At 41.8% G+C, this 27447-nt stretch overlaps 1 protein-coding gene across 1 annotated transcript; it reads left to right on the top strand.

Annotated features, from left to right (window-relative positions):
- LOC307243107 (uncharacterized protein) lies at nucleotides 1-25488 on the top strand. The gene is made up of 26 exons (XM_080017754.1): nucleotides 1-20; nucleotides 2448-2519; nucleotides 4358-4411; nucleotides 4509-5219; nucleotides 5468-5617; nucleotides 9399-9545; nucleotides 9644-9703; nucleotides 9813-9872; nucleotides 10025-10060; nucleotides 10381-10437; nucleotides 10527-10577; nucleotides 10666-10725; nucleotides 12040-12156; nucleotides 12443-12502; nucleotides 12605-12661; nucleotides 14581-14616; nucleotides 14768-14845; nucleotides 15469-15519; nucleotides 15900-15971; nucleotides 17170-17214; nucleotides 17398-17469; nucleotides 18440-18508; nucleotides 22605-22644; nucleotides 22729-22783; nucleotides 24556-24901; nucleotides 24986-25488. The coding sequence occupies exons 1-26, from the start codon at nucleotides 15-17 to the stop codon at nucleotides 25385-25387; spliced, it is 2964 nt and encodes a 987-aa protein (XP_079873880.1). The 5' UTR covers nucleotides 1-14; the 3' UTR covers nucleotides 25388-25488.
- Nucleotides 25489-27447: the final 1959 nt, after the last annotated feature.

Raw genomic sequence — 27447 nt, 5'->3', positions numbered from 1 at the left:
GCGGGTGGACCAGGATGAAGGTGAGAATAGGAAAAGAAAAGAAAGAAGTTTAGAAGGTTGAAAGGAAGTTTAAAGAAAGTTTAAAGATAACTTATAGAAAGTTTAAAGAAGTTTGAAGACGTTTAAAGGAAGTTTAAATAAGTTTAAAGAAAGGTGAAGGATAACTTAAAGAAAGTTTGAAGAAGTTTGAAGAAAGTTTAAAGAAAGTTTGAATAAGTTTAAAGATAATTTAAAGAGGGTTGAAGGATAACTTAAAGAAAGTTTAAAGATAATTATATGAAAGTTTTAAATGTGTTTAAAGAAAGTTGAAAGAAGTTTAAACAAATTTAAAAAAATAATCAAAAAGTTTTTAGTCAATTTAAATAAAGTTGAAAGATGTTTAAAGAACCTTTAAGGAAGTTTAAAGAAGTTTGAAGAACGTTTGAAGATGTTTAAAGAAAGTTTGAAGAAGATTCAAAAACTATAAAGAAGTTTAAAGAAAGTTTTAAGAAGTTTGATGAAGTTTAAACAACTATAAAGAAGTTTAAAGAAAGTTTTTAAGAAGTTTGAAAAAGTCTAAAGAAAAAAGTTAAAGGAACATTTAAGAGTTTGGGTGTTTTATTGTAGTTGAAAAAGCGGATGTGCATATTAAATAATAAAATATGTGAAATAAAATGTAAATAACACGTTTGAAAAGATGTTCAGAGTAATGAGTTAAAGGAGACATGACCAGGAGGTGTGCGTGCGTGTGTGTGATGGATAGATGGAAAAATGGTGGGTGGATAGATGGTGGGTGGATGGATAGATGGTGGCTGGATGGATAGATGATGAATGGGTGGATGGATAGATGGTGGAGAGGGGATGGATAGATAGTGGGTGGGTGAATGGATAGATGATGGATGGATGGATATATGGTGGGTGGATGGATGGATAGATGGTGGATGGTTGAATAGATGGTGGGTTGATGCAAAGATGGTGGGTGGATGGATAGATAGTGGATGGATGGATGGATGGATGGATAGATGGTGGACGGGGGATGGATAGGTAGTGGGTGGGTGGATGGATGGATGGTGGATGGATGGATAGATGGTGGGTGGGTGGATAGATGGTGGGTGGGTGGATAGATGGTGGAAGGATGGAAAGATGGTGGATGGATGGATGGAAAGATAATACCCTCAGACCATCAGGCTTCTCAACCTGCAACATCTGTAGTCACCTATGTCAATTAAATGTACATCACCACAACTACATGTACATATCCAGCAGCACTGCTTCACTTTATATTTATATCCATGTCTTGTGCAGTAGACTGACCTATTTCTGTTGGAACTGCTACAATGTTCCAATTATTTTAGTTTCCGTTTTAGTATTATTTTTCTTATTTTCATTTTATATACATACACTGTGACCTCTTGCCCGTATCGACTCTTACTTTTTTTTTTGTTTGTTTCTTTTGGTTTTTTTTATACTCGACTCTTATTTTATTAAAAAAAAAAAAAAAAAAATATATATATATATATATATATATATATATATTTAGATATATATAAATATATCTCCTCCTTATAGTTGCCTTGTGATTTAATTTTTTTATGCTGTTGTTGCCTGTCATGCCCGAAGAATTTCATTGTACCGAATGACCATGTGTTGTACTGTACACTTGACAAATAAAACACTTTGAACTTTGAACTTTGATAGTAGGTTGGTGGATAGATGGTCAGTAGATGGATAGATGTTGGATGCAAGGATGGATAGATGGATGGATGGTGGGTGGGTGGATGGATAGACGGTGGATGCATGGATCGATGGGTGGATGTTGGATGGATAGATAGATAGTGGGTGAATAGATGGATAGATTGTGGGTGGATGGATAGACGATGGACTTTGGATGGATAGAGAGTGGGTGGGTAGATGGATAGATGTGGATGGATGGAAAGACGGCGGACGGGGATGGATGGATGGCAATAACATTTGCCTGGTTGCTACTTTTCATTGGTTAAATGTAGTGAATTTTCAACCTGGATCATTATGGTTTTGGATTATTATCACTCAATTCTAAAATGATTACCACTTGACAGCCAACAGCTGATGCACGGTTGGCAACTTGGCAACTGCTTTTAGAAGTTGGTGTGATAGTTTTATGTTAAAATGTGACTTATTTCAGTTCCTTGATAATTTTTTTTTTAGATTTAATGACATTTGTGTCCAACAGCAACCAAACAAGTGGCAACTTGTGTAATTTATTTGTTTAAAAGATCAGGAAGTCTGGATTCCATATTTCAGTTTGTTAGTTTCACTCCCATTTGACTCTTTCTCCAACAAGGTATGTTCGCTGCACGTTGATGTTTCTCCAGCGCGTGCTCCTCATTCACTGTCAGATCAGAACCTAGACCAGGAAGCACCAGGACCTGCTCCATCCTCCTGGCTCCACCTCTCCTACTGGAGCTTTCATGCTTTTCTTGTTTCAGGACGGTGAGATGCTCCCCGGCCACGCCCCCTCTGTCCTCCACCCAGAAGAACAACCGGCTCAAACCAAACAGGTGAGGAAAAGGTTTTTCTCTTTCATCTGAGGAGGTCACACAGTTTGAGTGGAAAGTCTCGTCTGTTTGGTCGGATCCGTTGGATCTTTTCACTTGTTGTTTAATTGTGAAGAATAAAGAACAATAGAAGAACAATACACAATTGTGTTTTGATTGTTGAATCAGGACCTTCGGCTCAATTCACAGGTCAAAGACAACACCAAAGAACCAAGGTTCTAGGCACAGTCTTTACCTTCAGACAATATGACAGGACACAGTCCTATCACCGTAATCTGAGAGAACTAGAGTGTAGAAGGTCCTGGTGATTGGGGTTCTTCTCCAGAACATCTGAGGGTAGAAGGTCCTGCTGGTTGAGGTTCTTCTCCAGAAAATCTGAAGGTAGGAGGTCCTGTTGATTGAGGTTCTCCTCCAGAAAATCTGAAGGTAGAAGGTCCTGCTGGTTGAGGTTCTTCTCCGGAAAATCTGAAGATAGGAGGTCCTGCTGGTTGAGGTTCTTCTCCAGAAAATCTGAAGGTAGAAGTTTGTGGTGATTGAGGTTGTTCTCCAGAACATCTGAAGGTAGGAGTTCCATCTGATTGAGGGTGTTCTCCAGAACACCTGGAGATAGAAGGTCCTGGTGATTGAGGTTCTTCTCCAGAACATTTGAAGGTAGAAGGTCCTGCAGGTTGAGGTTCTTCTCCAGAAAATCTGAAGATAGGAGGTCCTGCTGGTTGAGGTTCTTCTCCAGAAAATCTGAAGGTAGAAGGTCCTGGTGATTGAGGTTGTTCTCCAGAACATCTGAAGGTAGGAGTTCCTTCTGATTGAGGGTGTTCTCCAGAACACCTGAAGATAGAAGGTCCTGGTGATTGAGGTTCTTAGCCAGAACACCCAAACAAAAGGGGCCACTGAGCCTGAACTAAAATCATCCATTTCACCCATTGTCCTGTGGTTGGTTTGAATTGTAAAGACAGTCTTAACTCGGTTCCTCGTCGCTCTCTGCAGCACACAGTTGGCCTTGTGATCATCTAATCTTTATAATAACATTGCAGATATGATCAAGGAGAAATTACTTGTTCATTATCATTCCAGCTAATGACTGGAATGAAGCACAAAGAAAGTTGTTGTGGTGTGGGGGTGGGGTGGTGTAAATAGCCACACGTGTCTTGAATCTAGGTAATTCGGCCCGGGATCAGAGCAATCAACGAGTAACAGGCATACAGCCAAACTGATCCCAGGCCCAATTACCAAGACCAAGATAGGTGTGGCTGCTTAAACCACACCACCCTAACACTACAGTTGTATATCTCTATTTTTGAGGATGGCATATCATTCTGAAATTCATCTGACTTTTATCCTCGAAGAGCTCATGAAAGAGCAACACAGGAGTTTGTTTGATGGAGGCTCGTTGGCCTGGATTCCATGTTAATACCATAAAAGGCATGCAGATTTCGGGGTCGTGTTCAAAAGGGTAATGAAAGAAAAAAAGAACAGATTCAGCAACTCAGCTATGTGGCCCATTCAGCCAAATCCCCCATAATGCAGTTGGCGTATAAAACGGTTTGGGAATCAAATCTGATTAAAAAACGCATCTGAAGGTCTGAAGCATATTGGTACAAATTGGTTTGTTTTTAAAAAAGCTAAAAACTAAACTGGAATAAGGGGGAGAAATTGATGAATAGAAAATAGAATAGAATAGAATAGAATAGAATAGAATAGAATAGGTGGTAGTCAAGAAAACACCCAATTGTTCTTCCAAAGTGGAGAGTTTATTTCTGGGACATGGAATACACATCTTTCTGGGATTTGTGTTCAGATTGCTGTCTCTCCTCTGTATTCTACCTTTACGTTCTGTTCCTCAGCATGGCACCAACAGGGGGCTCTCCAGACCAAATCCATTCCACACACATCGTTTGGTTTGTATAGCTGAAAATAGCAAAATAGAATATTGCAGAGTAATTGGTTGCTGGATACCATGACTACCCAGGTTGTAACTGCATGTCTTGCCCACAGGAATCCATCGGGAAAGACATCAACATGGAGGACATACGGGAAGATGCCTCCAAGCAACCGAGCCTCAGCATCAACTCAGCTCCTCCTACTGAGTTCCAGAACTCCGTTCAAACATCTCAGACCCATCTGTTCCGGCCTCCTAGTGGCCATACACCAGACCTCTTCACTTCCTCTTTACCCCAAAACTTCCCTGGAAACGGGGGTAGCTTCAGGAAGCACCCCCCTCAGGGAAATGATATTTTTCAAACTACTAAGGCTCCAAGGGATATTTTTTCAGTTCCTCTCCCAAAGACAGATGAACCTTTCCAGCTCAGTCCCAAAGTATCTTGGCCCTTTGAATACACAACTTCCACAGCTCATGATGTCCTCCAAGGAGCCCCAGATCAACCTCACCTAGCCCAGACCTTGTCCTCAGCAATGAAAGCTGGTCAAAGTCCATGTACCGGTAGTAGAAGAGATGTAGCTTCTCAGGGCAGATCTGTCACACCTTCCTTCAGCAGTCCGTCAGAAATGAAATCAGACTTTTTCTACCACCCTCAACTTGAGGAGACTCTGGATTTCAAGGCTACGCCCCATCAGCCTCATCCAGCCAGTTCTCTGGACCCTCCGTTGGTTTGGGGGTCCACACTGACCACTTCTTCCGGAACCAAACAAGGTCTTCTTCAGCCGACTCCCTTCAGCCAGACCGGGACCGGGTCTAAACCCATTCATGTAAGTGACAGAGTTGCACTACCCCATAGTGGGGCTGTTTGTTGTTAGAAGTGACCATCAGATTGAGCTGGATGGTGATGTATCTCCATGGAATATTTCAGGCATATCATTCATTCATCACAATATCTAAATTAAGACAGTATGATGCCTCTGAAACACAATAATCAGTATATAGAATTTCCTGTAGTATATTTTTAATATAATGTAATATATTTGTAATGTATTAATGTCCTTAATGCGTCTCCCAGGTGTCGACCTTCAAGCGTCCGCCAAAGCCGCTGCCTCGAACCCGGCCCCCCCGGCAACAGAACCCACCCCCCAGCCCACAAAACTCACCCCCACGGCCGCAGAACCCACTCCCCCTGTTGCAGAACCCGCACAAAGGAACCTCTCACCCTGTAAGGATCCAGCTCACTTTCTATTGTATTGTATTTATTACACCCTATTGTTTCTGTTAGTGTTATTAGGCGTCCATCCCATAGCGATTGAACGATATTGTTATTGTTCAGATTTTTATTATAATTATTCTCCTTGGAACTTTTTGGGGTAAATGTGTCTGGAACAGGACAACGACTGGAGCTACGGACACAGTTGAGAAGTCATTACAACCGAGACATCGCAGACATCTCGTGGTTCAAGTTTCATCCAAATCGATCCACATATAGAGAAGGAATTCCGTGATTCCAGAAGGATGAAATTTGACCGGCAGAAGCCAAACGAAAACTTTTGGTCAGGTGGTGCAGTGAGATGAGTTTGTGGAGTAAGAGGCTTTGAGACATCATCATCCAATTCATTATAAATGTGCAGGTTGTGGCTAGGACATCCATTTGCATTGTGCGAGCTGCGTCGTAACACAAGGTGTAGGAGTGTAAAACAGTCCAAAACATATTCTGTGTTTGTGTCCTCACACATGGAGTTGGCTTGCAGCTCCACAGCAACGTTTCCGAATCGTGCCCCTTTTATTTTAGTCCCAAAAGTTTAAAAAGTCGATGAAATATCTCGACGGCACGAACTGATGCTACATTCCATGTGAACTTGAACATTTGTAATTGGTGTCAATAATGGACCGTGTGTATTGTGGCCTGCAGTTATATTTATTATTGTTGTTATCATTAATACTAGTGCAGTAAGCATGCCTGTTGAAAACGGGCTGCAGTGAGGACGTTAGTCAGACGCAGAGCCAGTGCATGCCCGTTCCTTCCAAGACCACTGAGAATGTAAATAACTAATTCGCATAGCCCTAGAGCCCTTCCCGCTGCCTCACAGAGCTTCCTTTATGACTGCGGACGTAATGACTCATTCTGATAACTCTGAAGCTCCGTCCTGCTGCTGCATAGACCTGAGCAGCTAGCTGTTTGCTTGTTGTTTATTAATATCACACGTGTGTCCAAATTGCACCAAATTCAACACTGCACATCCTTGGGTCCCCAGCAATACACCCACCAAATGTGTAGTGGATCAGATGATCCGCTGTCGAGATAATTGAAGGACATACAGACAGAGAGACAAAGGGATTCCTTGCTTTATAGTTAGATTAGACCACTTTTTCTGGTTTGCCATGTCAGGTGTAGACTGTATAGACAGTATAGCCTGTTGTTAGATTACACTATAGCCGGGTTGTATGTGTGCGCCCCTGGGGTTCGGGGTCTTCTCGTGCTCCGTGGGTCTGTGCATAGGGGTTACTTTGTGGGCTTCCAGCTACTCTGGGGGCCCGGGTGTATTCTGTGTTTGCAGGGTGTGGTGCTCGGGGCTTTCCTGCAGCCGCGGGGTGTCTACGCAGTTGCGGTGCTTGGGGGGGATGGAGGCTTCAGGGCCTTTTCTGCTGTTTGGAGGCGCCACAACATAATACCTTATACACCAGAACCAATTGGGATAGCTCCTGTACACTCATCGGTGGACGCCTCACACACACACACACACACACACACACACACACACCACCACACTTTCTTCGAGTGCACCCCAGCACCCTCCTGGTTGTATCCCTCTCCTTTCCTCCCATATTTACTGCCATAACTATGACAGGAAGTGACCAGTTGTTGTAGTTCTAGTTTTCCTGGACCTGATTTACTCTGTTTTTCAATACATGTTGTCGAAAGAATGTCTTAAAGAATTTCATTGCAGGTTGACAAGTTCAACACCATTTGCAGACTAACTCTGTCCTAGATGCAATGGAACAAATACTCTGTGTTGTATGTCCAGCATACTTACAGCATTAGATTCAACTAATTGCAATTGCACAGAGTACAAGTACCGAGGCAACGAAATGCATTTCTCTGCATTTAACATCCTAGTAACTGATGTATCTAGGAGCAGTGGCTGCGATATAACGGCGCCCAAGTAGCAGTTAGGGGGTTAAGTGTCTTGCTTAAGGACACATCAGCACGCTGTCATGAGGAGACAGGGATCAAACCGGCAATCTTCCGAATACTAGATGACCCGCTTTACCTCCTGAGCCACTGCCCCTACTACAGCACAGGGTTAAAAAATGAATAAATAAAAGATTACACTCTAGATTATTGACAGTTCAGACTGGTTAGATTACACAATAGACTGTTTATAGTATCGACTGTTGTTAGATTACACTAGAGACTGTTTATAGTATAGATTGTTGTTAGATTACACTAAAGACTGTTTACAGTATCTACCGTTGTTCGATTACACTATAGACTGTTTACAGTATCAACTGTTGTTAGATGACACTATAGACTGTTTACGGTTTAGACTGTTGTTAGATTACACTATAGACTGTTCACAGTATCGACTGTTGTTAGATTACACTATAGACTGTTTACGGTTTAGACTGTTGTTAGATTACACTATAGACTGTTTACATTTACATTTACATTTACATTTAGTCATTTAGCAGACGCTTTTATCCAAAGCGACTTACAAGGGAGAATAACATTCGAGCTACATTGCGACAGAGATTAGTGTAACAACAACATTAGTGTAACAATAAATACTGCAAGGTGGTGCTAAGTAATTGTAGGTTAGGACAGGAGGTACTCACTGAAGAGCTGGGTCTTCAAGTGCTTCTTAAAGACAGAGAGGGAGGTCCCTGCTCTGGTCGTTTTTGGCAGCTCGTTCCACCAACGTGGAACTACAAATGAGAATAGCCTGGATTGCCGTGGCTGTATGGCCGGCAGAGACAGGCAACGCTCATTTGAGGAGCGCAGCATCCGGGGGGCAACATGTGCTCTTACAAGAGCATTTAAGTAGGTGGAGCACTCCCAGCAATCACTCTGTAGGCCAGCATAAGAGACTTGAACTTGATGTTTACAGTATCGACTTTTGATACTCGAAGAAAGTGTGGTGGTGTGTGTGTGTGTGTGTGTGTGTGTGTGTGACTTTTAAAAGATTACATTACATTTACATTTAGTTATTTAGCAGACGCTTTTATCCAAAGCGACTTACAATTGTTCAAACACCGATGGACGCAGCCATCAGGAGCAATTAGGGGTTAATTGTCTTGCTCAAGGACACTACAGCATGCTTGGGGATTACACAATAGACTGGTTATAGTATCGACTGTTGTTAGATTACACTATAGACTGTTTACAGTATCGACTGTTGTTAGATTACACTATAGACTGTTTACAGTATATGCTGTTGTTAGATTACACTATAGACTGTTTACAGTATATACTGTTGTTAGGTGACACTATATAGACTATTTACAGGATAGACTGTTGCTAGATGACACTATATAGACTATTTGCGGTATAGAGTGTCAGTTTCTCTCAACCTCATTCACTCGTGCGTCACTCATGGAATGTGGTCGCGGCAGCTGGAGTTGCTTGTCTGGTTTGGGCTCCATGTTGTTTTCACACCAGGTTCAGTCCAGACCCTTTTAGAAAACCTTGCTCCTGGCTCCTCCCGGTAACATGGTACAGATAGTTTGGAAGGTGGAAAATCTGATTGGAGCGGTAAAAATACTAGAATTTAAAGTCAACCAGCTGATTCACTCACCAGCTGATGAGTACATGGGAGGAGCTAAAACATGGTTCCAGATTCTGAAGTAAAAGTCCTGTTTCCGTCTCCTTGTTACCATGGTGTCGTGACCCAGCTATCCAGCCGGGGTTGCTGTAGAGCGAGGGTCGCCCTGTTGTCTGCCGGGTAGTTAAGGCCTTGAACTCACTGGTGAAACATTGCTGTTGTTGTTTGCTCTTTCTGTAGACTGAGGCTAAAGAGGCGGCCCCCAAAGTAGCCCCCAAGCCAGTCCTCCAACCAGTCCTCCAACTACCTCCCCAACCAGTCCTCCCACTATTCTCCAAAGCAGCTGATTCTGGGAGCCTAGTCCATGGCATTGGACTGAGCACTGAGGTGTGACCTTCTACCTTCTACTTCCTATGACTCAGCTGCTGTGGTTTGAAACACTCCGACCTGCCTGACGTGATCATGTTTTCTGCTTATTCTCACAGAAAGATAAGCCTGAGGAAGAGAATTTTGTGATGTTGGAGGATGTTCTGCTCATTGGACAGGTAGGCTGTGTTTTGATTTGTAAAGGTTGTGAGTACGAGTCCTGCACAGGACTCTCTGTCAGGACAGGAAAGTGCTTGGGGTCTCCTAACCCGGGTGTGTCGCTAACAGGAGAGGTGTGTAGAGGACTGGCCAGAGGACAGTCCTGAGCTGGACCCCCTCTTCAGACCGGTGAGATTGTGCACCTTTCCACCACCTTCATTTCACCACGACGATGGGGATCCAAGATGAACGTCAAATCCCATCAAAAATCAGAAATATTCCATCATTTCAGGATTTGATGTGTTTGTAGCTCTGATCTGGTCACTCTGCTCTCATTTCAGTCTGGAACCTTGAGGCTCCGCAGGGAATCCATGAAGGTGAGTGTTTCCAGGCTCATCATGTTTCCAGGTTCTTGATGTTTCCAGGCTCATCATGCTTCCTGGCTCATCATGTTTCCAGGCTCATCGTGTTTCCAGGTTTATCGTGTTTTTATGGTTAAGGTGTTTCCATGTTCAGCCTTATGCAGGCTCAGAGCAGAGAAGTTTTGTTGAACGGTGTCCTTTGGAATGGCCATTTATGGTTATAAATGGTTCTAGGGACACATGTAGACGCCCCATTCAAGGATCTTGGTCCGATGGATGTGGAGCGTCAGCATGGAAACCAACTCTGAATCCCGTTGTGTGTTTGCTACTTTCAGGTGAAACCAGAGTGTGAAAGTGAAGACAATCAGGGTGGATCTGGGAACCACAGGAAGGTTCTGCTCTTTAGACCCTTTGACTTGAAATGACGATGAAATTAAAAAATCAAGTGTTTCCAAGCTTCACTGAGGATGTTCTCTTCCAGAAGAAGGGGAGGTTCCGGGTGGCGTCCCTGCTCTCCAGACGAGGCTCCAAGGTAATGTCTTATCTTCAAGGAACAACAGGCTTCTCTGCTCTTCTGTCCTCTTGTGTTTGATGTCAACTCTGGTTTCTCCACATGGAAGCTGAAACTTGCCAAGGAACCCAAGGATGAAAGGAGCACAACGTTACCAACAACATCTCCGGTAAAGGTCAGATTATGATGATGATAATAACTGGTTTGGAGGAGGACTTCCAGGTCACACTCAAGATGGCAGCTTGATCTTTGCACTCCCTGACGGTTGAATAAAATAACCTTGAGAACATTCCATATCATATCAAAGGGTGTGTTTTTGTACATGATGGAAAGCAGGGTCGCTACAAGAGGTAGGAAAACGATGTCTAAGACAGAAAACATTAATGAATGGGCACTTGGTAAGGTAAGCCAAAGTAGGTCTCTGGCCCACAAAGTGTGTGAGGAGGATGAAGCGGGTGAACTAAAAAAACGAAAAAGGTATGGCTGTACCACATTTTCAAGATGACTTGGTTCAAATTCGACGTGGCTCAAATTCGGCCATTGATGAATCTGTACAACCAAGACTACCATGCAGGTGGAAAGGCATTGCATTGTCACTGAGGAAGGACCTTCCAATTCAGGCAGTATGAGGCAAGAAGGACTTGGAGAAATGTGTATAAACAGCACGCAACCCACAGATACAATTCCATCCAAGTCTGGAGCTCTGTGAGGGAAGAATATCAATGACAAGGTAAACTAAGAATAATTAGATGGTGTACCTATGACTCAGATGTTAAGCTTCCTTGGGTCTTCTAGGGTCCTCATTTAACGACAAGTTCTGTTCCTAGCACCAGGTCGTTAAGCCAATTGGTCAATAAGCGAGGACCCGTGTTATTTCACGGTAAGGGGCCGTGGCTGGTATATATAGTGTATATAGTATATATAGTTTATATGGTATATATAGTATATATAGTGTATATAGTATATATAGTGTAAATAGTATATATAGTGTATATTGTATATATAGTTTATATTGTGTATATATAGTGTATATAATTTATTTAGTGTATATAGTATTCATAGTATATACAGTATATATGTAGTATATACTTTGAAAGGGTTTCAAGTCATGCTGTTCATCTGCTACAGACTTTTAATGCTCTGTGTAATTGCAAAACAATTTCTTTGTAATCGGTGAAATGTCCTCAACTATCCTCAAAAGAAAGAATTACAAAATAGTAATTGCTTTGCAAAATTCAGAAAAGCAATGTACTTCCAGCACCACCTCACGGAGGCTGGGTCATCTGTTGTCCGTTTGCAGACGGAGTAAAAGCAACGAGCGCTCGGATACTCTGTTACCATAGCGACTGCACCATGCAAATCAAATCCCTTTTCATCAGGTTTTGATGCTTCTTTGGGTTTTATTATCTGAACATATTTATTATTCATCTTCTCCATCTTCTTCATGTCCTCCTTCTCCTCCATCTCCTCCTTCTCCTCACAGAAAAAATATCCAAGCACCAGAGTCAGCGCCAGAGTCGGCCCGCTGCTCCGCCAAGCATCCACTGGATGTCCTCTGCACAACAAAGAGATAAACGGGCATTTTCCTGAAGGAACAAAAGTAGGATGAGAGTTCTACTGTGACGAATACTACTCATATGACCAAAACTGCCAAAACTACGAGCAAGACTGATAATACTGCTCATGTTATTTTCAGCCCTTATAGCGGGCGGGGTAGAAGGTTGGTCTGCTGGTGCTTGGTGGAGAATTTGTTGTGTGTTCCAAATGTTAGTTTTTATCTCCGTGTGGATTGGGAAAAGATGAAAACCGTCCTGATCAATTGATCAGAAATCTATGTATGTCCCCTCATCGACTTCGAGCTCTTCTGAATGATCTGATTTCCTCAGGGGGAAGTTTTCCAGAATCTGGAAGAAGCAAAAGGAATCACTCCTCCATCAACCTGCAAGGTGCATTCATCCACCATTCTATTTACATCCATCCATCCATTCATTCATGCATCCATCCATCCATCCATTCCTTCATCTATTCATTCATCCATCCATTGCCAGGAACCAGAGTTTTCCAGAACAGACAAGTATCACCATGGTAACGAAGACTGCAGACCTGTACGTGGTTTCGTTTTTTAATGTTTGGGTTCGTGTTTTATTGCAACATTGTACTCTAAACATCCCATCAATCCCCTGGAAATGTCCCTTAAAGGTCCCTTTAACATCTCTTAAAGGCCCCACAAAGGTCCCTTAAAGGTCCCTTGAATGTCCCTTAAAGGTCCCTTGAATGTCCCTTTAAGGTTCCTTAAAGGTCCCTTAACCATCCCGTAAAGCCCCTGCAAATGTCCCTTAAAAATCATTTAAACATCCCTTAAAGGCCCTGCACATGTCTCTTAAGGGTCCCTTAAACATCTCCTAAAAGCCCCACAAGGGTCCCTTAAAGGTCTCTTGAATGTCCCTTAAAGGTTCCTTAAACATCCCATGAAGCCCCTGTAAATGTCCCTTAAAAGTCCCATAAACGTCCCTTAAAGGCCCCGCAAATGTCCCGTAAGGGTCCCTTAAACATCCTTTAAAGACCACACACATGTCCCTTAAAGGTCCCTTAAACATCGCTTAAAAGCCCCACAAGGGTCCCTTAAAGGTCCCTTGAATGTCCCCTAAAGGTTCCTTAAAGGTCCCTTAAACATCCCATAAAGCCCCTGCAAATGTCCCTTAAAAGTCCCTAAACATCCCTTAAAGACCCCACAAATCTACCTTAAAGGTCCCTTAAAGGCCCCCCACATGTCCCTTAAAGGTCCCTTAAACATCCCTTAAAGACCACGCACATGTCCCTTAAAGGTCCCTTAAACATCCCTTAACGGCCACACACATGTCCCTTAAAGGTCCCTTAAACATCCCTTAAAGGTCCCGCTCATGTCCCTTAAAGGTCCCTTAAATATCCTGTGAAGGTTTCATAAATGTCCTGTAATAGCCCCTTAAACATCCCTTAAAGGCCTCGCACAAGTCCCTTAAAAGTCCCTTATACATCCCGTAAAGGCCCCACAAAAGTTCCTTAAAGGTCCCTTAAACATCCCTTAAAGTTCCCCCAAATGTCTCTTAGAGGTCCCTTAAACATCCCTTAAAGTTCCCTCAAATGTCTCTTAAAGGTCTCTTAAACACCCCTTAAAGGCCCCTCAAAAGTTCCTTAAACATCCCTTAAACATCCCTTAAAGGCCCCACAAAGTTTTGTTTAAAGGTCCCTAAACGTCTCTTAAAGGCCCCGCACATGTCCCTTAACGTTCCCTGAACCATCCCTTAAAGGCTACGCACATGTTCCTTAAAGGTCCCTTAAACATCCCTTAAAGGCCCCACAAAGATTCCTTAAAGGTCCCTTGAATGTCCCTAAAAGGTTCCTTAAAAGTCCCTTACACATCCAATAAGGGCCCCACAAAGGTTCCTTAAAGGTCCCTTAAATGTCCCCTAAACATCCCTTAAAAGCCACACAAATGTTCCTTAAAGGTCCCTTAAACATCCCTTAAAGGCCCGACAAAGGTTCCTTAACGGTCCCTTAAACATCCCATAAAGCCCCTGCACATGTCCCTTAAAAGTCCCTTTAACATCCCTCAAAGGTCCCTCAGATGTCTCTTAAAGGTCTCTAAAACATCTCTTAAAGGCCCGCACATGTCGTTTAAAGGTCCCTTAAAGGTTCCTTAAAGGTCTCTTAAAGGTCCGTGAAATGACTCCTGAAGATTCCTTGAATTCCCTTAAATGTTCCTCAAGGTTCCCCTAAATTTTCCTTAATTTTCCCTTAAAGGCCCCTTAAAGGTTATTTCAAGGTTCCTCAAATATCCCAGGTTCCTCCCTCCTTAAAAACAGTACAAAACAAGCAATGCAAATTAGGGCTGCTAGACACTACGCAGGAGTGAGAGGGGCTTCCTGTCACTCTGTCAGCCAATCAGGATTGAGAAAACCAACTAATACCACCCAAAGAAACGTCCGTTCATCTGAAAAATGTGAAACTTCAACTTTTAAAAAAAAAATGTTTTTTTCCTGACTAGAAAACAACGTTGAAGGTGAAACTACCACAATCCAAGGTAAGGATGCATTCCGTGGCGTTGCATGGCTAGTTTTTAGGTAGTTATCTTGGGTGGGTGTTTCAAACGTCTATAAGTCTTACATTTATAGACGTTTTAGAATACAAACTAACATTTAAAATGTTAGTTTGCATTCTAAATCTTTATTCAGGAGACGCTGGATGACGGCATTGCCCCGATGTGCAGCTCCATTGCTGTCGAGCAGGGAACGCTAGAAGAGAGCAAACTGGTATTTCTGTCTTTTTGATTATTATTCATTGAGAATCTCAATATTTCTCCCTCTTCTGTTCCACGGGTGGAAGGTAAAACCCTTAACGATAATCAACTTTTTGATTTGAAAATGTTTGAAAGTTTCATTCCTGCTTTGTTTTGTTCAGGTTTGGTTGGACTAGCACTCCCTCTAGTGGCAGTACGCTGCACTTCAGGGAAACACAGAAACCTCTTTTCTTGGGCTAATCTACTTTAAGTCATTGATTAATTCCATAATAATGAATTTGTTATTATGTATAAATACTACACTTGTGGAAATCACATGACTGTGGAATGTAGTAATACTTCAATCAAAAACATAAATACAGTTTGATTTGAATAAAACATTAATACATGACAAGTACATCAAAAACTTAAAAGTATAAACATTTTACTTATTTATTTAGGTACTTATGAAACGGGTTGCATGGTATTTACAAAAACATGATGTTACTGTTGCACTAGATTCCATATTTATAATCAGTTTTTATTTTATATCTCTTTTAGCTAAACTTAACTCAAATTCACTTGACTAAACTCAACTTAACCAAACCAAAATTAACTAAACTTAACTTGAATAAATGTGTTCACTCACTTCTCTAGAAAAAGCACAAACACAAAGGTCCTAAAATGACCCCAAAAACACCTCAACAGGTACATGTTTAATTATATTATGTCATTATATATTATAAGATGTTATATATTATATTATTCTATAGTATTCTATATCAGATGTTATTTTATATGATGTTATATTATACCATATGATGTTATTATATATTATATTATTTATATTATTTCATGTTATGTTATACTACATCATATATTATTTTATATCATACAATACATAATATTTTATGTTATATTATAATTTATTGTGCGTTGTGTAATGTTGTATATTTTATATTATACTAGATTATCCTATTTTATATTATATTGTGTTCAATTTTGTTGTGTTTTAGTATATATGTTTATTTGATAAAATGTTATGTTAATATAAGAGTATTTTCTAATATTTGTTTTATTCTCTGCAGGGTATCTTTCCAGATGAAGATTTCCCTAAAGAGGGAAAAGATTTTATTTATGAGGAAGAAGATTACACACAGGTATTTATTATAATTATAATTATATTTATAATAATAATAATAATTATTATTATTATTATTAGTAGTAGTAGTAGTAGTATTATTATTATTAGTATTATTATTAGTATTATTATTAGTATTATTGTTGTTGTCTTTGTTGCTGTTGTTGTGGTTGTGGTTGTTGTTGTTGTTGTTGTTGTTAATAAAGTGTTTTATTTTATATATTTATGAGGACAAGGACTACACACTGGTATTTCCTCTTCTTCTTATTCTTATTATTATTAGGGTCCAGCCCTATTGTTATTGTTTGGGGGAAAATTATTTGAATGTTGAAGGCTAAAACTACCTGGAAAACCAACTTCTGCATAACACACCAAAACAGTATACGTCTTGTTTGAACTATGATGTAACATTCATGGTGGTTGAAGTTTCATTCAAATGGATCCACATACGGAGCAGAAATTAATGAAAAACCAAACAACTTTGACCAAAATACTCATCTGACACATCACATGTCTGGTTCTAAAGTGAAGGAGATATGTACAGTAAGAAGCTTAATGATGTAATCATATTATTCATATAAATAATATTTACAGTAAGACGCTTTATGATGTCATCATATTATTTACTATAAATTATATTTACAGTAAGACACTTTATGATGTCATCGTATTATTTACTATTACCAATATTTGAAGTAAGTGGCTTTATGAAGTCATCATGTTATTGACTGTAAATAATATTTACAGTAAGACGCTTTATGATCTCATCATATTATTTATTATAAATTATATTTACAGTTAGTCGCTTTATGAAGTCATAATACCATTTACTATAAATCATATTTACAGTAAGTCGCTCTATGACATAATATCATTTACTATAGATGATATTTACAGTAAGACGCTTTATGACATGATATTATTTAGTATAAATGTACAGGTTGTGATTGAGAATGTCCAGTTGGACCGTGTCCAGTGTGCAAGCGTGGACTGGGTCACTCTGTAGTGTTTAGACGTTACCAAACTACTTACGTAGTTACGTGTATATTTATATATAACTACGTCTCATAAAACCTGGGAAACAGCAAAACGCACCCAACACAACTAAACTGGACACTGTGTATTGCTGATGGCAGCTATATTTGTTGTTGTTGTTGTTGTTGTTGTTGTTGTTGTTCATAAATCGTGTTTGTTGATTTGTTTTTTTTCTCTCATAGAAGAAAACATCAAAACTCAAAGGATCCAAATCCCCAAAAGCCAAAGTAAATAATCATAATACATTAATAATATCTTAAATGTTATTAGTAACTAATATGTAATAAAAAAAATGAATAGCAATATATTTTTATAAAGCTGGAAATGTTAAGGCAGAGCTTTTATTAATTATTATTTCTTAGTTTTGATCATCTAAAACATGTAAAAGAATATATATGTTCTGTTTCCAGATTGACGCACCAAACCCAGAGCATCCACCAGGGGCGACGTCGAGCGACTACTACAGCTCAGAGGCAGCCCAGGTACCATTCGCAATTATTACTTAACAGTTCTAACTAACTAGTGGTTAACTGGTTATCTAGTGACTACTACACCTCAGAGCAAGCCCAGGTACCATCTGTAACTACAACTAACCAGTGATAACTAACTTGTGGTTAACTGGTTATCTAGTGAACACTACACCTCAGAGGAAACTCAGGTATCATCTGTAACCACTAATAACTATTACTAACTAGTGGTTAGCTGGTTATCTAGAAACTAATACATCTCAGAGGAAGCCCAGGTACCATCTTTAACTACAACTAACTAGTAATTGAACTCATGTTTAACTAGTTATGTAGTGATTACTAAACCTCAGAGTTAACTTATACTACTAACAGTTAACTAGTGGTTAACTAGTTAGGGTACACATCTGAATATGCTGTATATACATATCCGCATTCCATTGTAGTTTCTACGTAGTGTCACCAGTGTGATACGAGGGAAGCGGAAGCAGGAGAATTGGTTGCCTGTGGCAACGGTCATTGTTATAACTATACAATAATAATAATAACAATCCTGATGATGATAATAATAATAATAATAATAGTTATAATACTACTACTGCTATTAATAATAGACAATATAAGGGCCGGTTTCCTCCAGGAAAGCTGGAGGAGAGTCGTCAGACCAGAGGCTGGTGTTAGTCCTGGGGTGCGGAGGACCAGGCTGCTGCAGCTTGACATGCGCTATATCATATATATAGCATGTATCATGCATTATTTATTTTATAAGTATTATTTGTATGACATGTTATAGTGTATCTATATATATATATAATATGTATCAAATTTATTGTTATTTAATATATTTATAGTATATTATATGGTGTTTGATTGTATAAGATATCTAATTTGTATTATATGTGTATTTGTATTATATGTATATTTTTTGAATATAATATGTATTATATGTATATAATATATATAATGTGTATATTATGTCCTGGTTCAGGCTGAGTGGTTGGCTGCTCAGATGGATGAACGTCTTGCAGCTGATCTGGAGGAGAGCGAGGAGGATGGGGTGAGTAGGTTTTGGTTAGTCATAATAATTTTTTTTAGTAGTTATGGTTAATAGTTATGGTTCATAGTGGTATTAGAGTACGGTATTCTTAGGTTAGGCTAAGTTAGGTTTTATGGTTAGTGAAGGTAGTAAGGTTTGTAGGGTTATGGTTATGGTAGCAAAGTTAGTAGAGTTGTGATTGTTTTTGCCAGTTAGGGTAAGTGGGATTTGTCCGGGTTAGTAAGGGTTGGTTATAGTTAGTAAGGTTGGTTGCGGTTAGGGTTAGAACGGTTATTTATGGTTAGTGTGGTTACACTTATGTTTAGTATGGATAAAGTTAGTAGAGCTGGTTCTGGTGAGTTAGTTAGTAGTGTTACAGTTTGTAGGATTAGTTGTGGTGAGTATGGTAGATAGTTAGTTGGGTTACAGTTACCAGGGTTAGATATGGATAGTAGGGTTAATTATGGTTAACAGGACTACAGTTAGTGGGGTTGGTTGTGGTTAGTAGGGTTATGGTTAGTCAGGGTTACTTGTGGTTAATAGGGTGAACTATGTTTAATAGGGATACAGTTTGTAGGGTTAGTTATGGTTAGTGGAGTTATTGTTAGAAGGGTTCCAGTTAGTTATGGTCAGTAGGGTTACACTTAGTAGGGTTCAAGTTAATAGGGTTCCAGTTAGTTACTGTTCATAGGGTTACAGTTAGTAGGGTTACGGTTAATAGGGTTCCACTTAGTTATGGTTAGTTTGTCATGGTGAATAGAGTTACAGTTATTATGGTTACAGCTAGTTATGGCTAGTTAGGTATGTCAGCAGGGTTATGGTTATTAGGGCTACAGTTAGTTATGGTCATAAGGTTACAGTTAGTAGGGTAACAGCTAGTTATGGTCAGCTATTTATGGTTAGTAGGAATATTGTTAGTAGGGTTACAGTTAGTTATGGTTAGTAGGGTTTCACTTAGTAGGGTTCAAGTTAGTGATGGTTAGTTAATTATGGTTCTTAGGATTACATTTGGTAGGGTTACAGTTAATAGGGTTCCAGTTAATTATGGTTAGTTTGTTATGGTCAGTAGGCTTACAGTTGGAGTCAGGATGCTCTCCACTGCTCCAGAGTAGAAGGACTTGATGGACCTCACCGATACCCTGAATTTCTTCAGCTGCCTCAGATGGTAAAGATGCTGCCTTGCCTTTCTCACCAGAGTGTCTGTGTGTAAAGTCCATGTCAAGTCCTCCGTGATGTGGACTTCCAGGTACTTGAAGCTTCTCGCCCTGGATTAATGGGACAAAAGTCCTCAGTCCTCAGTTTAATCCTCTCCTTAAGTCCACAATCAGCTCCTTAGTTTTGCTGACACTCAGGGGGAGGCTTTTGTCCTGGCACCAGAGTGACAAGTCAGCCACCTCCTCGTGGTAGACCTTCTCATTGCCATTGTTGATCAGGCCCACCACGACGGTGTGGTCAGCAAACTTGATGGTGGTGCTGGAGCTGGACCTGGCCACAAAGTCATGTGTGTACAGGGAGTACAGTAGGGGGCTGAGGAGGCAGCCCTGGGGGGATCCTGTATTCAGAGTGAGGGAGCTGGACATGTGCCTCCCCACTCTAACCCTCTCGGGCCGGGCTATGAGGAAGGTCTTCGGGACAAGAAGGACGGTGGACCTTTAGGCGCAGGACGGGACCACCTATTCAGCCACGGAGGCGTTGACTTTCGTAGTGAGTACCGGAGCTAGCTAGTTAGCACAGGTCTTCAGTACTTGTCTGGATGTGCCATCTGGGCCGCCTCTTTCCTGGTGTTCACATGCATCAGAGTCCTCCTGACGTCATTCTCAGACACTAAGAGTGCGCGCTCATCCCCAACGATGTAACTCCAATTAGCCGGAGAGCTAGCCAGACTCCGGAGCCGGAGAGCTAGCCAGACTCAAACCACGCAAAAAAGCAGTTAAGTTCATAGGCTAGGGAGGCGTCCACCCTTGTGGCTGGGCAGGGGCTGCTCTTGTAGTTAGTAATAGTCCACAGCCCCTGCCACAAGCATCTGGTGTCCCGTTGTCCATCTTCAGCTCCACTGTGTCCCTGTACATCTGTTTGGCATCCTTCACCGCCCTCCGCATGTTGTACGACTTTGCTTTGTAATTGTCTATGTTTCCGGATACAAGACCGTCGTTGAAAGCGGCTGTACGAGCATTCAGAGCGCAATGGATGGATTTATTGACCCACAGTTTCTGCTTCGGAAATATCTGAACTTTCACTGTGTGAACGATGCTGTCCGCTAACGTAGCTATGAAGCTCACAGCTACTTGCATAAACTCGCTGATGTTACTAGAACTTGATTGGAACATGTCCCAGTCTACATCAGTAAGAGCGTTCTGAAGCGCGGCCTCTTATTGGTCTGACCACCACCTTATGTCCCTCATCACCACCGGTTCACGCGCGATGCACGGCTTGTAAACAGGAACCAGCGAAATCACGGAGTGATCTGATTTCGCTGGTTTCGCTTGTATCCGTTCTTGTATGGTGTGTAACAGTGGTCGAAAATTATATCTCCACTGATGGCACACGTGATGTGTTGATAGAAATTAGGGAGAACTTTTTTTTGGTTTGCCCTGTTAAAGTCCCCAGTCACCACCACAGCCGCGGCAGGATGTTCATTCTGAAGTCTGCACAACACATCATATAAGTCCGATAGTGCTGTGTTGGTGTCTGCTTGCAGTGGAATATAAACGGCTGTAATGATTACCATGCTGAATTCCCGGGGGAAGTAGAATGGGGTCAGCTGTTTCAGGTTCTGTGAGCAGGAGCGGGAGAGAGTCTTGGTGTTGTTGGGGTTACACCAGCGGCTGTTTATCATGAGGCAGACGCCTCAACCCTTGGATTTCCCCGACTCCTCCGACCTGTCGGCACGGAACACAGAGAAGGACTCCGCTGGACGTATGGCGTGGTCCAGCACCAGCGGGTTCAACCATGTCTCTGTCAGGCAGAGGACACAACAGTCTCGTATCCCGTTGGAATTTTATCCTCACTCGAAGCTCATCCATCTTGTTCTCCAGGAACTGGACATTGGCAAGAAGGATGCTTGGCAGAGGTGGACGATGAGGTTACGTCCTCATTCTGACCTGAATGCCACCTCGTTTACCATGGTGCTTCCTCCCTGCGCCCACCCATAGAAAAGCAGCTCCATTGTTGTTGTTGTTGCTGTTGTTGTTGAGAGTGTATAACATCTCTGGCAGTCACTCTGGATCCGTGGATAAAATGTTCCAAAGTTGTTCTTAAAGGGAAATTTTTATAAGTGCAATGCGGCCGTGGAAGATCATTGCCGATGATTTTTTGGCAAACATGGTTTGGTTATTATACTAGTTAGTTATGGGCAGTAGGCTTACTAAGCAAGGTCACAGTTAGTTAAGGTTTGTAGGGTTACAGTTAGTATGTTCTCAGTTAGTTACATTACATTACATTTAGTCATTTATCAGACGCTTTTATCCAAAGCGACTTACAATTATTCAAACACCGACGGACGCAGCCATCAGGAGCAATTAGGGGTTAAGTGTCTTGCTCAAGGACACTACAGCATGCTAGCAGGAGGAGCCTGGGATCGAACCAGCGACCTTTGGATCACTAGACCACCAGCTCTACCTCCTGAGCTACCATCCCCTAGTTATGGGTAGTAGGGTTATGGTAAGTAGGGTTCCAGTTTGTAGGGTTCCAGTTAGTTGTAATTAGGTAGTTATGGTTAGTAGGGTTACAGTTATTGGGGTGCCAGTTAGTTATTTATAGTTATGTAATGTAAGAAGGGTTCCAGTTAGTAGGATTATGGTAAGTTATGATTAGTAGGGTTACAGTTAGTAGGGTTACAGTTATTAATGGTTAGCTAGGTATGGTTAGTAGGGTCACAGTTAGGGTTAGGGTTATACCTAACTTGTCCTTATGGTTAGTTAGGTATGGTCAGTAGGGTTACAGATAGAAGAGTTACAGTTAGTTATGGTTAGCTAGGTATAGTAGTGTCACAGTTAGTAGGGCCCCAGTTACTTATGGCTAGTTAGTTATGGTTACTAGAGTTAGAGTGAGTTGGGTTAAAGTTAGTTATGGTTAGTAGGGTTAGCTCTCCTCTCAGTGTTTGATGTGTGTATTGCAGGACACCGACAGTCTGATGGAGTGGTGGAATACTGTGGAGCGTACGTACACACACACACACACACACACACACACACACACACACACACACACACACACACTGACTGTCCTCCATGTTGTTCCAGAGTGGGACGAGGTTCCTTCAGATGATGAAGAGCAGATGATGAAGGACGAGAGCAAGTAGGTTCACTTCATCCCTCCTGTTTGCTGCTTTACTAACTATATCCATAATCTTATTAATGAAAATATTGATAATCATATTAAAAGCCATATTAATAATGATCGTTATATTTGATTGTAATCATGCATTCTAATTGGTTGATCAGTTATTTCTGAATAATTTAATATTGACCTTTGCCACGGCACATGTCCCTTGTGTTACTCCACCTACATGCTAATGCTATCTGGTGGTGACGATACATCGAAACGACATGTTCCATTTAACAGGGTTTTTTTTTTATATCATTATGATAACTAATTTATAACCATATTCATTTATAGTTCTAAGTTGAAGCTCTTAAACTAGTTAGATTAGTTATTAAAGCAGGCATACCAGTTATAAATTAGACATACTAATGTTAAACCAGACGTCCTCGTTATAAACTAGATATACTAGTTATAAATTTGACATACTAATGATAAACCAGACATCCTCGTCATGAACTAGACATACTAGTTAAAAACGACACATTGTAGTTATAATACAAGACATTCTAGTTATAAAACTAGTCATACTAGTTACAAAACAAGACATTCTAGTTCTACAACTAGACATACTAGTTGTAAAGTAGTCATGCCAGTTATTAAACTAGACATACTAGTTATAAACTAGACATACTAGTTATAAGACCAGACATACTAGTGATAAAAGTAGACATACTAGTTATAAGAAGAACAATCTTTATTTGTCACACAGCACACCACATGCACACACACACTTTGGATGGTGGCCGGTGAAATGAGGCCTCTGCGTGTAACCCATCCATGCAACATGCAAACTCCACACAGAAAGGCTCCTATTTGGGAGATAACCCACCGGAGCGCAAGAGTCGGAGTCAAGAAGTTCATACTTCAATACATATATGCAGTGAAATGTAAATGCACCTGGTGATTATGCACAATATGTTCTAGACTGAACACAATAGCTACCTAATTTCTACTTGACTAACTAACTAAAACTAACGGATTCTTAAACGTAATGCAGTAAGTTAATAGAATAATATAGAATAAAATAAAATAAAATAACTCAAACATTTACATTTACATTTAGTCATTTAGCAGACGCTTTTATCCAAAGCGACTTACAATTATTCAAACACCGACGGACGCAGCCATCAGGAGCAATTAGGGGTTAAGTGTCTTGCTCAAGGACACTACAGCATGCTAGCAGGAGGAGCCTGGGATCGAACCAGCGACCTTTGGATTACTAGACGACCAGCTCTACCTCCTGAGCTACCATCCCCTCCTCCTCAAAGTAACCACCACCGTGGTCTCCCTCCCCCCCTCCTACTTCTCCTCTCTCCCTCTCCTTCCTCTTCTCTCTCCCACTCCTTCCTCCCCTCCTTCCTCTCCTCTCTTCCTTTCCTTCCTCTCCTCTCTCCATCTCCTTCTTTTCTCTCCTCCCTCTCCTTCCTCTTCTCCCTCCCTCTCCTTACTCTCCTCTCTACCTCTCCTCTCTCCCCCTCCTTCCTCTCCTCCCTCCTCTTCTCTCTCCCGCTCCTTCCTCCCCTCCTTCCTCTCCTCCCTTCCTTTCCCTCCTCTCCTCTCTCCATCTCCTTCTTTTCTCTCCTCCCTCTCCTTCCTCTATTCTCTCCTCCCTTTCCTTCCTCTATCTCCTTCCTCTTCTCCCTCCCTCTCCTTACCCTATTCTCTCTCCCCTCTCCTTCCTCCCCCTCCTTCCTCTCCTCCCTCCTTTCCTTCCTCTAAATCCCCACCTCCCCCTCCGGCTCCAGGTCCTTCACTTCCCTGGCGGACAAGGTCCAGCGTGGTCTTCAGGTCTTCCACAAGGTGTTCACTGAGCGTGCAGAGCTCCTGTGGCACCAGGTGGTGGCGCTGCATGCCGTTGCCGACCACATCAGCTCCTTCCACCGCAAGGCGCGCATCGCTGGCATCACAGGCGGCACCACCACAGCGGTGGGCGGTGTGGCGGCCATCGCCGGCCTGGCCTTAGCACCTATCACGCTGGGCACCTCGCTCATCATCACAGCAGTGGGAGTGGGCGTGGCCACGGCCGGCGGCATCGCCTCAGCCTCTGCTTCCATCAGCGACAACGTGCATAACATGCATGACCGCAAGAAGGTGAGATGCATGCTGGGAACCAAGACAGAGGACTCGGGGGTGGTCTGTTTTGTATTGATCATTGAATCTGCCCCCCCCCACCAGGTGGAAGTGGTGCTGCAGGACTATGAGTCCCAGCTCCTGGACCTCAGCAGAATCCTGCATTTTGTCAGCGAGGGCCTGTACAGGCTCCGGGGCCACCCCTTCCTGAGGGCTGGCACCCAGCACTATGCTGAGGCCTGGGAGGTGCGGCGAGCGGTGCAGATGCTTGGCCTGGTGGAGGGTCCCACTACGCGGGCAGAGGAAGTGGTGGAGGAGGGCATGGTCTCGCTGCGGGGGCTCTTCTCGGGCATGGACCAGTTCTTCATCAAGGACTCCAGGGAGCTGAAGAAGGGCTGCAAGACGGAGTTGGTGGGCTGCATCCGGGAGGTGGCCACAGTGCTCAACCACGGGCTGGTGGAGCTCAACGCGGTCCATATGGACCTGCAGGAGGCTGCTGGGAACTAGGGGACCACTATAACAGTGTTTCTCAAATAGGGGTACTGTAGGGGCCAATTTCTAAAAATGTGTTTTACTGTGTTAAAAATATTGGTTTCGTATCATGTAAAATTCCCATATTAATAAAAATCTGTCTAAGAGCTTAACTTCTATGCTATTCTAGGTCTAGTCTAACGTATTGCTGCTCAAACAACGTGTGGTTGCTCAAATAACGTGTTGCTCAAACAACGTGTGGTTGCTCAAACAACCTCTTCCTGCTCAAACATGTTTCTGCTCAAACATCTGGTTGCTAGAACAACGTGTTCCTGCTCAAACGTGTTGTTGCTCAAATAAGGTGTTCTTGCTTAAACATCGTGGTCCTGCTCAAATAACTTGCTATTGCTCAATGTTGTTACTCAAACAACGTGTTCCTGCTCAAACAAGGTGTTGTTGCCCAAACAACGTGTGGTGACTCAAAACAACGTATTCCTGCCCAAACAACGTGTGGTTGCTCAAACAACGTGTTCCTGCTCGAATGTGTTCCCGCTCAAACAATGTTTTGTTGCCCAAACATCGTGTTGTTGCTCAAACAACGTGTGGTTTCTCAAACAAGGTGTTCCTGCTCAAACAACTTTTTGCTTAGACAACGTGTGGTTACTCAAACAACGTGTTCCTGCTCAAACATGTTGATCAAACAACGTGTGGTTACTCAAACAACGTGTTCCTGCTCAAACATGTTGCTCAAACAACGTGTTCCTGCTCAAACAACATGTTGTTGACCAAACAACGTGTTCCTCCTCAAAGAACATGTTCCTAATCAAACAACGTGTTGTTGCTCAAACAACGTCTTGTTGCTCAAACATGTTTTTGCTCAATGAACGTGTTCCTCCTCAAGCAATGTTTTCCTGCTCGAACAATGTCTGGTGGCTAGAACAACATGTTCCTGCTCAAACAACGTGTTGTTGCTGAAAAATCGTGTGGTTGCTCAAACAACGTTTCTTCTCAAACAATGTGTTCCTGCTCAAACAATGTGTTGATGCTCAAACAATGTGTTGTTGCTCAAAAAATGTGTTTTTGCTCAAACAACGCGTGGTTGATCAAACAACGTGTTCCTACTAACAACGTGTTCCAAATGAAATAACGTGTTTTTGCTCAAACAATGTGTGGTTGCTCAAACAACTGCTTGTTGCTCAAACAATGTGTTCCAATTCAAACAACGTTTTCCTGCTCAAACAACATGTGGTTGCTCTAACAACGTGTTCCTGCTCAAACAACATGTTGCTCAAACAACGTGTGGTTACTCAAACAACGTGTTGTTGCTCAAACAAAGTGTTCCTGATCAAACAATGTGTGGTTGATCAAAGACCATGTTCCGACTCAAATCAACGTGTTCCTGCTCAAACAACTTGTTTCTGCTCATGCAATCTGTTGTTGCCCAAACGATGTGCTGTTGCTCAAACAACATGTTGCTGCTCAAACAACGTGTTCCTGCTCAAACAACATGTTGCTTGAGCAGGAACAACGTGTTGTTACTAAACTAACGTGTTGCTGCTCAAACAATGTGTTGTGGCTCAAAAAACGGTGGTTTCTCAACCAATGTGTGGTTACTCAAACAACGTGTTGTTGATCAAACAACGTGTTCCTGCTCAAACAATGTGTGATTGCTCAAACAATGGGTTTTTGCTCAAACAACGTGTTTTTGCTCAAACAACATCTGGTTGCTAGAACAAGGTGTTCCTGCTCAAACAATGTGTTTTTGCTCAAACAACGTGTTTTTGCTTAAACAATGGTGGTTGCTCAAACAATGTGTTTTTGCTCTAACAACGTGTATTTGTTCAAACAAAGTGTTGTTGCTCAAACAATGTGTGGTTTCTCAAACAATGTGTGGTTGATCAAACAACGTGTCCATGCTCAAACCACATGTTGTTCAAACAATGTGTGGTTGCTCAAACAACGTGTGATTGATCAAACAACGTGTTCCTGCTCAAAGATCGTGTTCCTAATCAAATAACGTGTTGTTGGTCAAACAATGTGTTTCTGCTCAAACCATGTCTGGTTGCTAGAACAAGGTGTTCCTGCTCAAACAACAT

The sequence above is a fragment of the Zeus faber genome, assembly GCF_960531495.2.
Source record: "Zeus faber genome assembly, chromosome: 17".
NCBI lineage: Eukaryota > Metazoa > Chordata > Actinopteri > Zeiformes > Zeidae > Zeus > Zeus faber.
The sequence above is the reverse complement of the archived record's forward strand: the minus strand, read 5'-3'. Positions and strand labels throughout refer to the sequence as shown.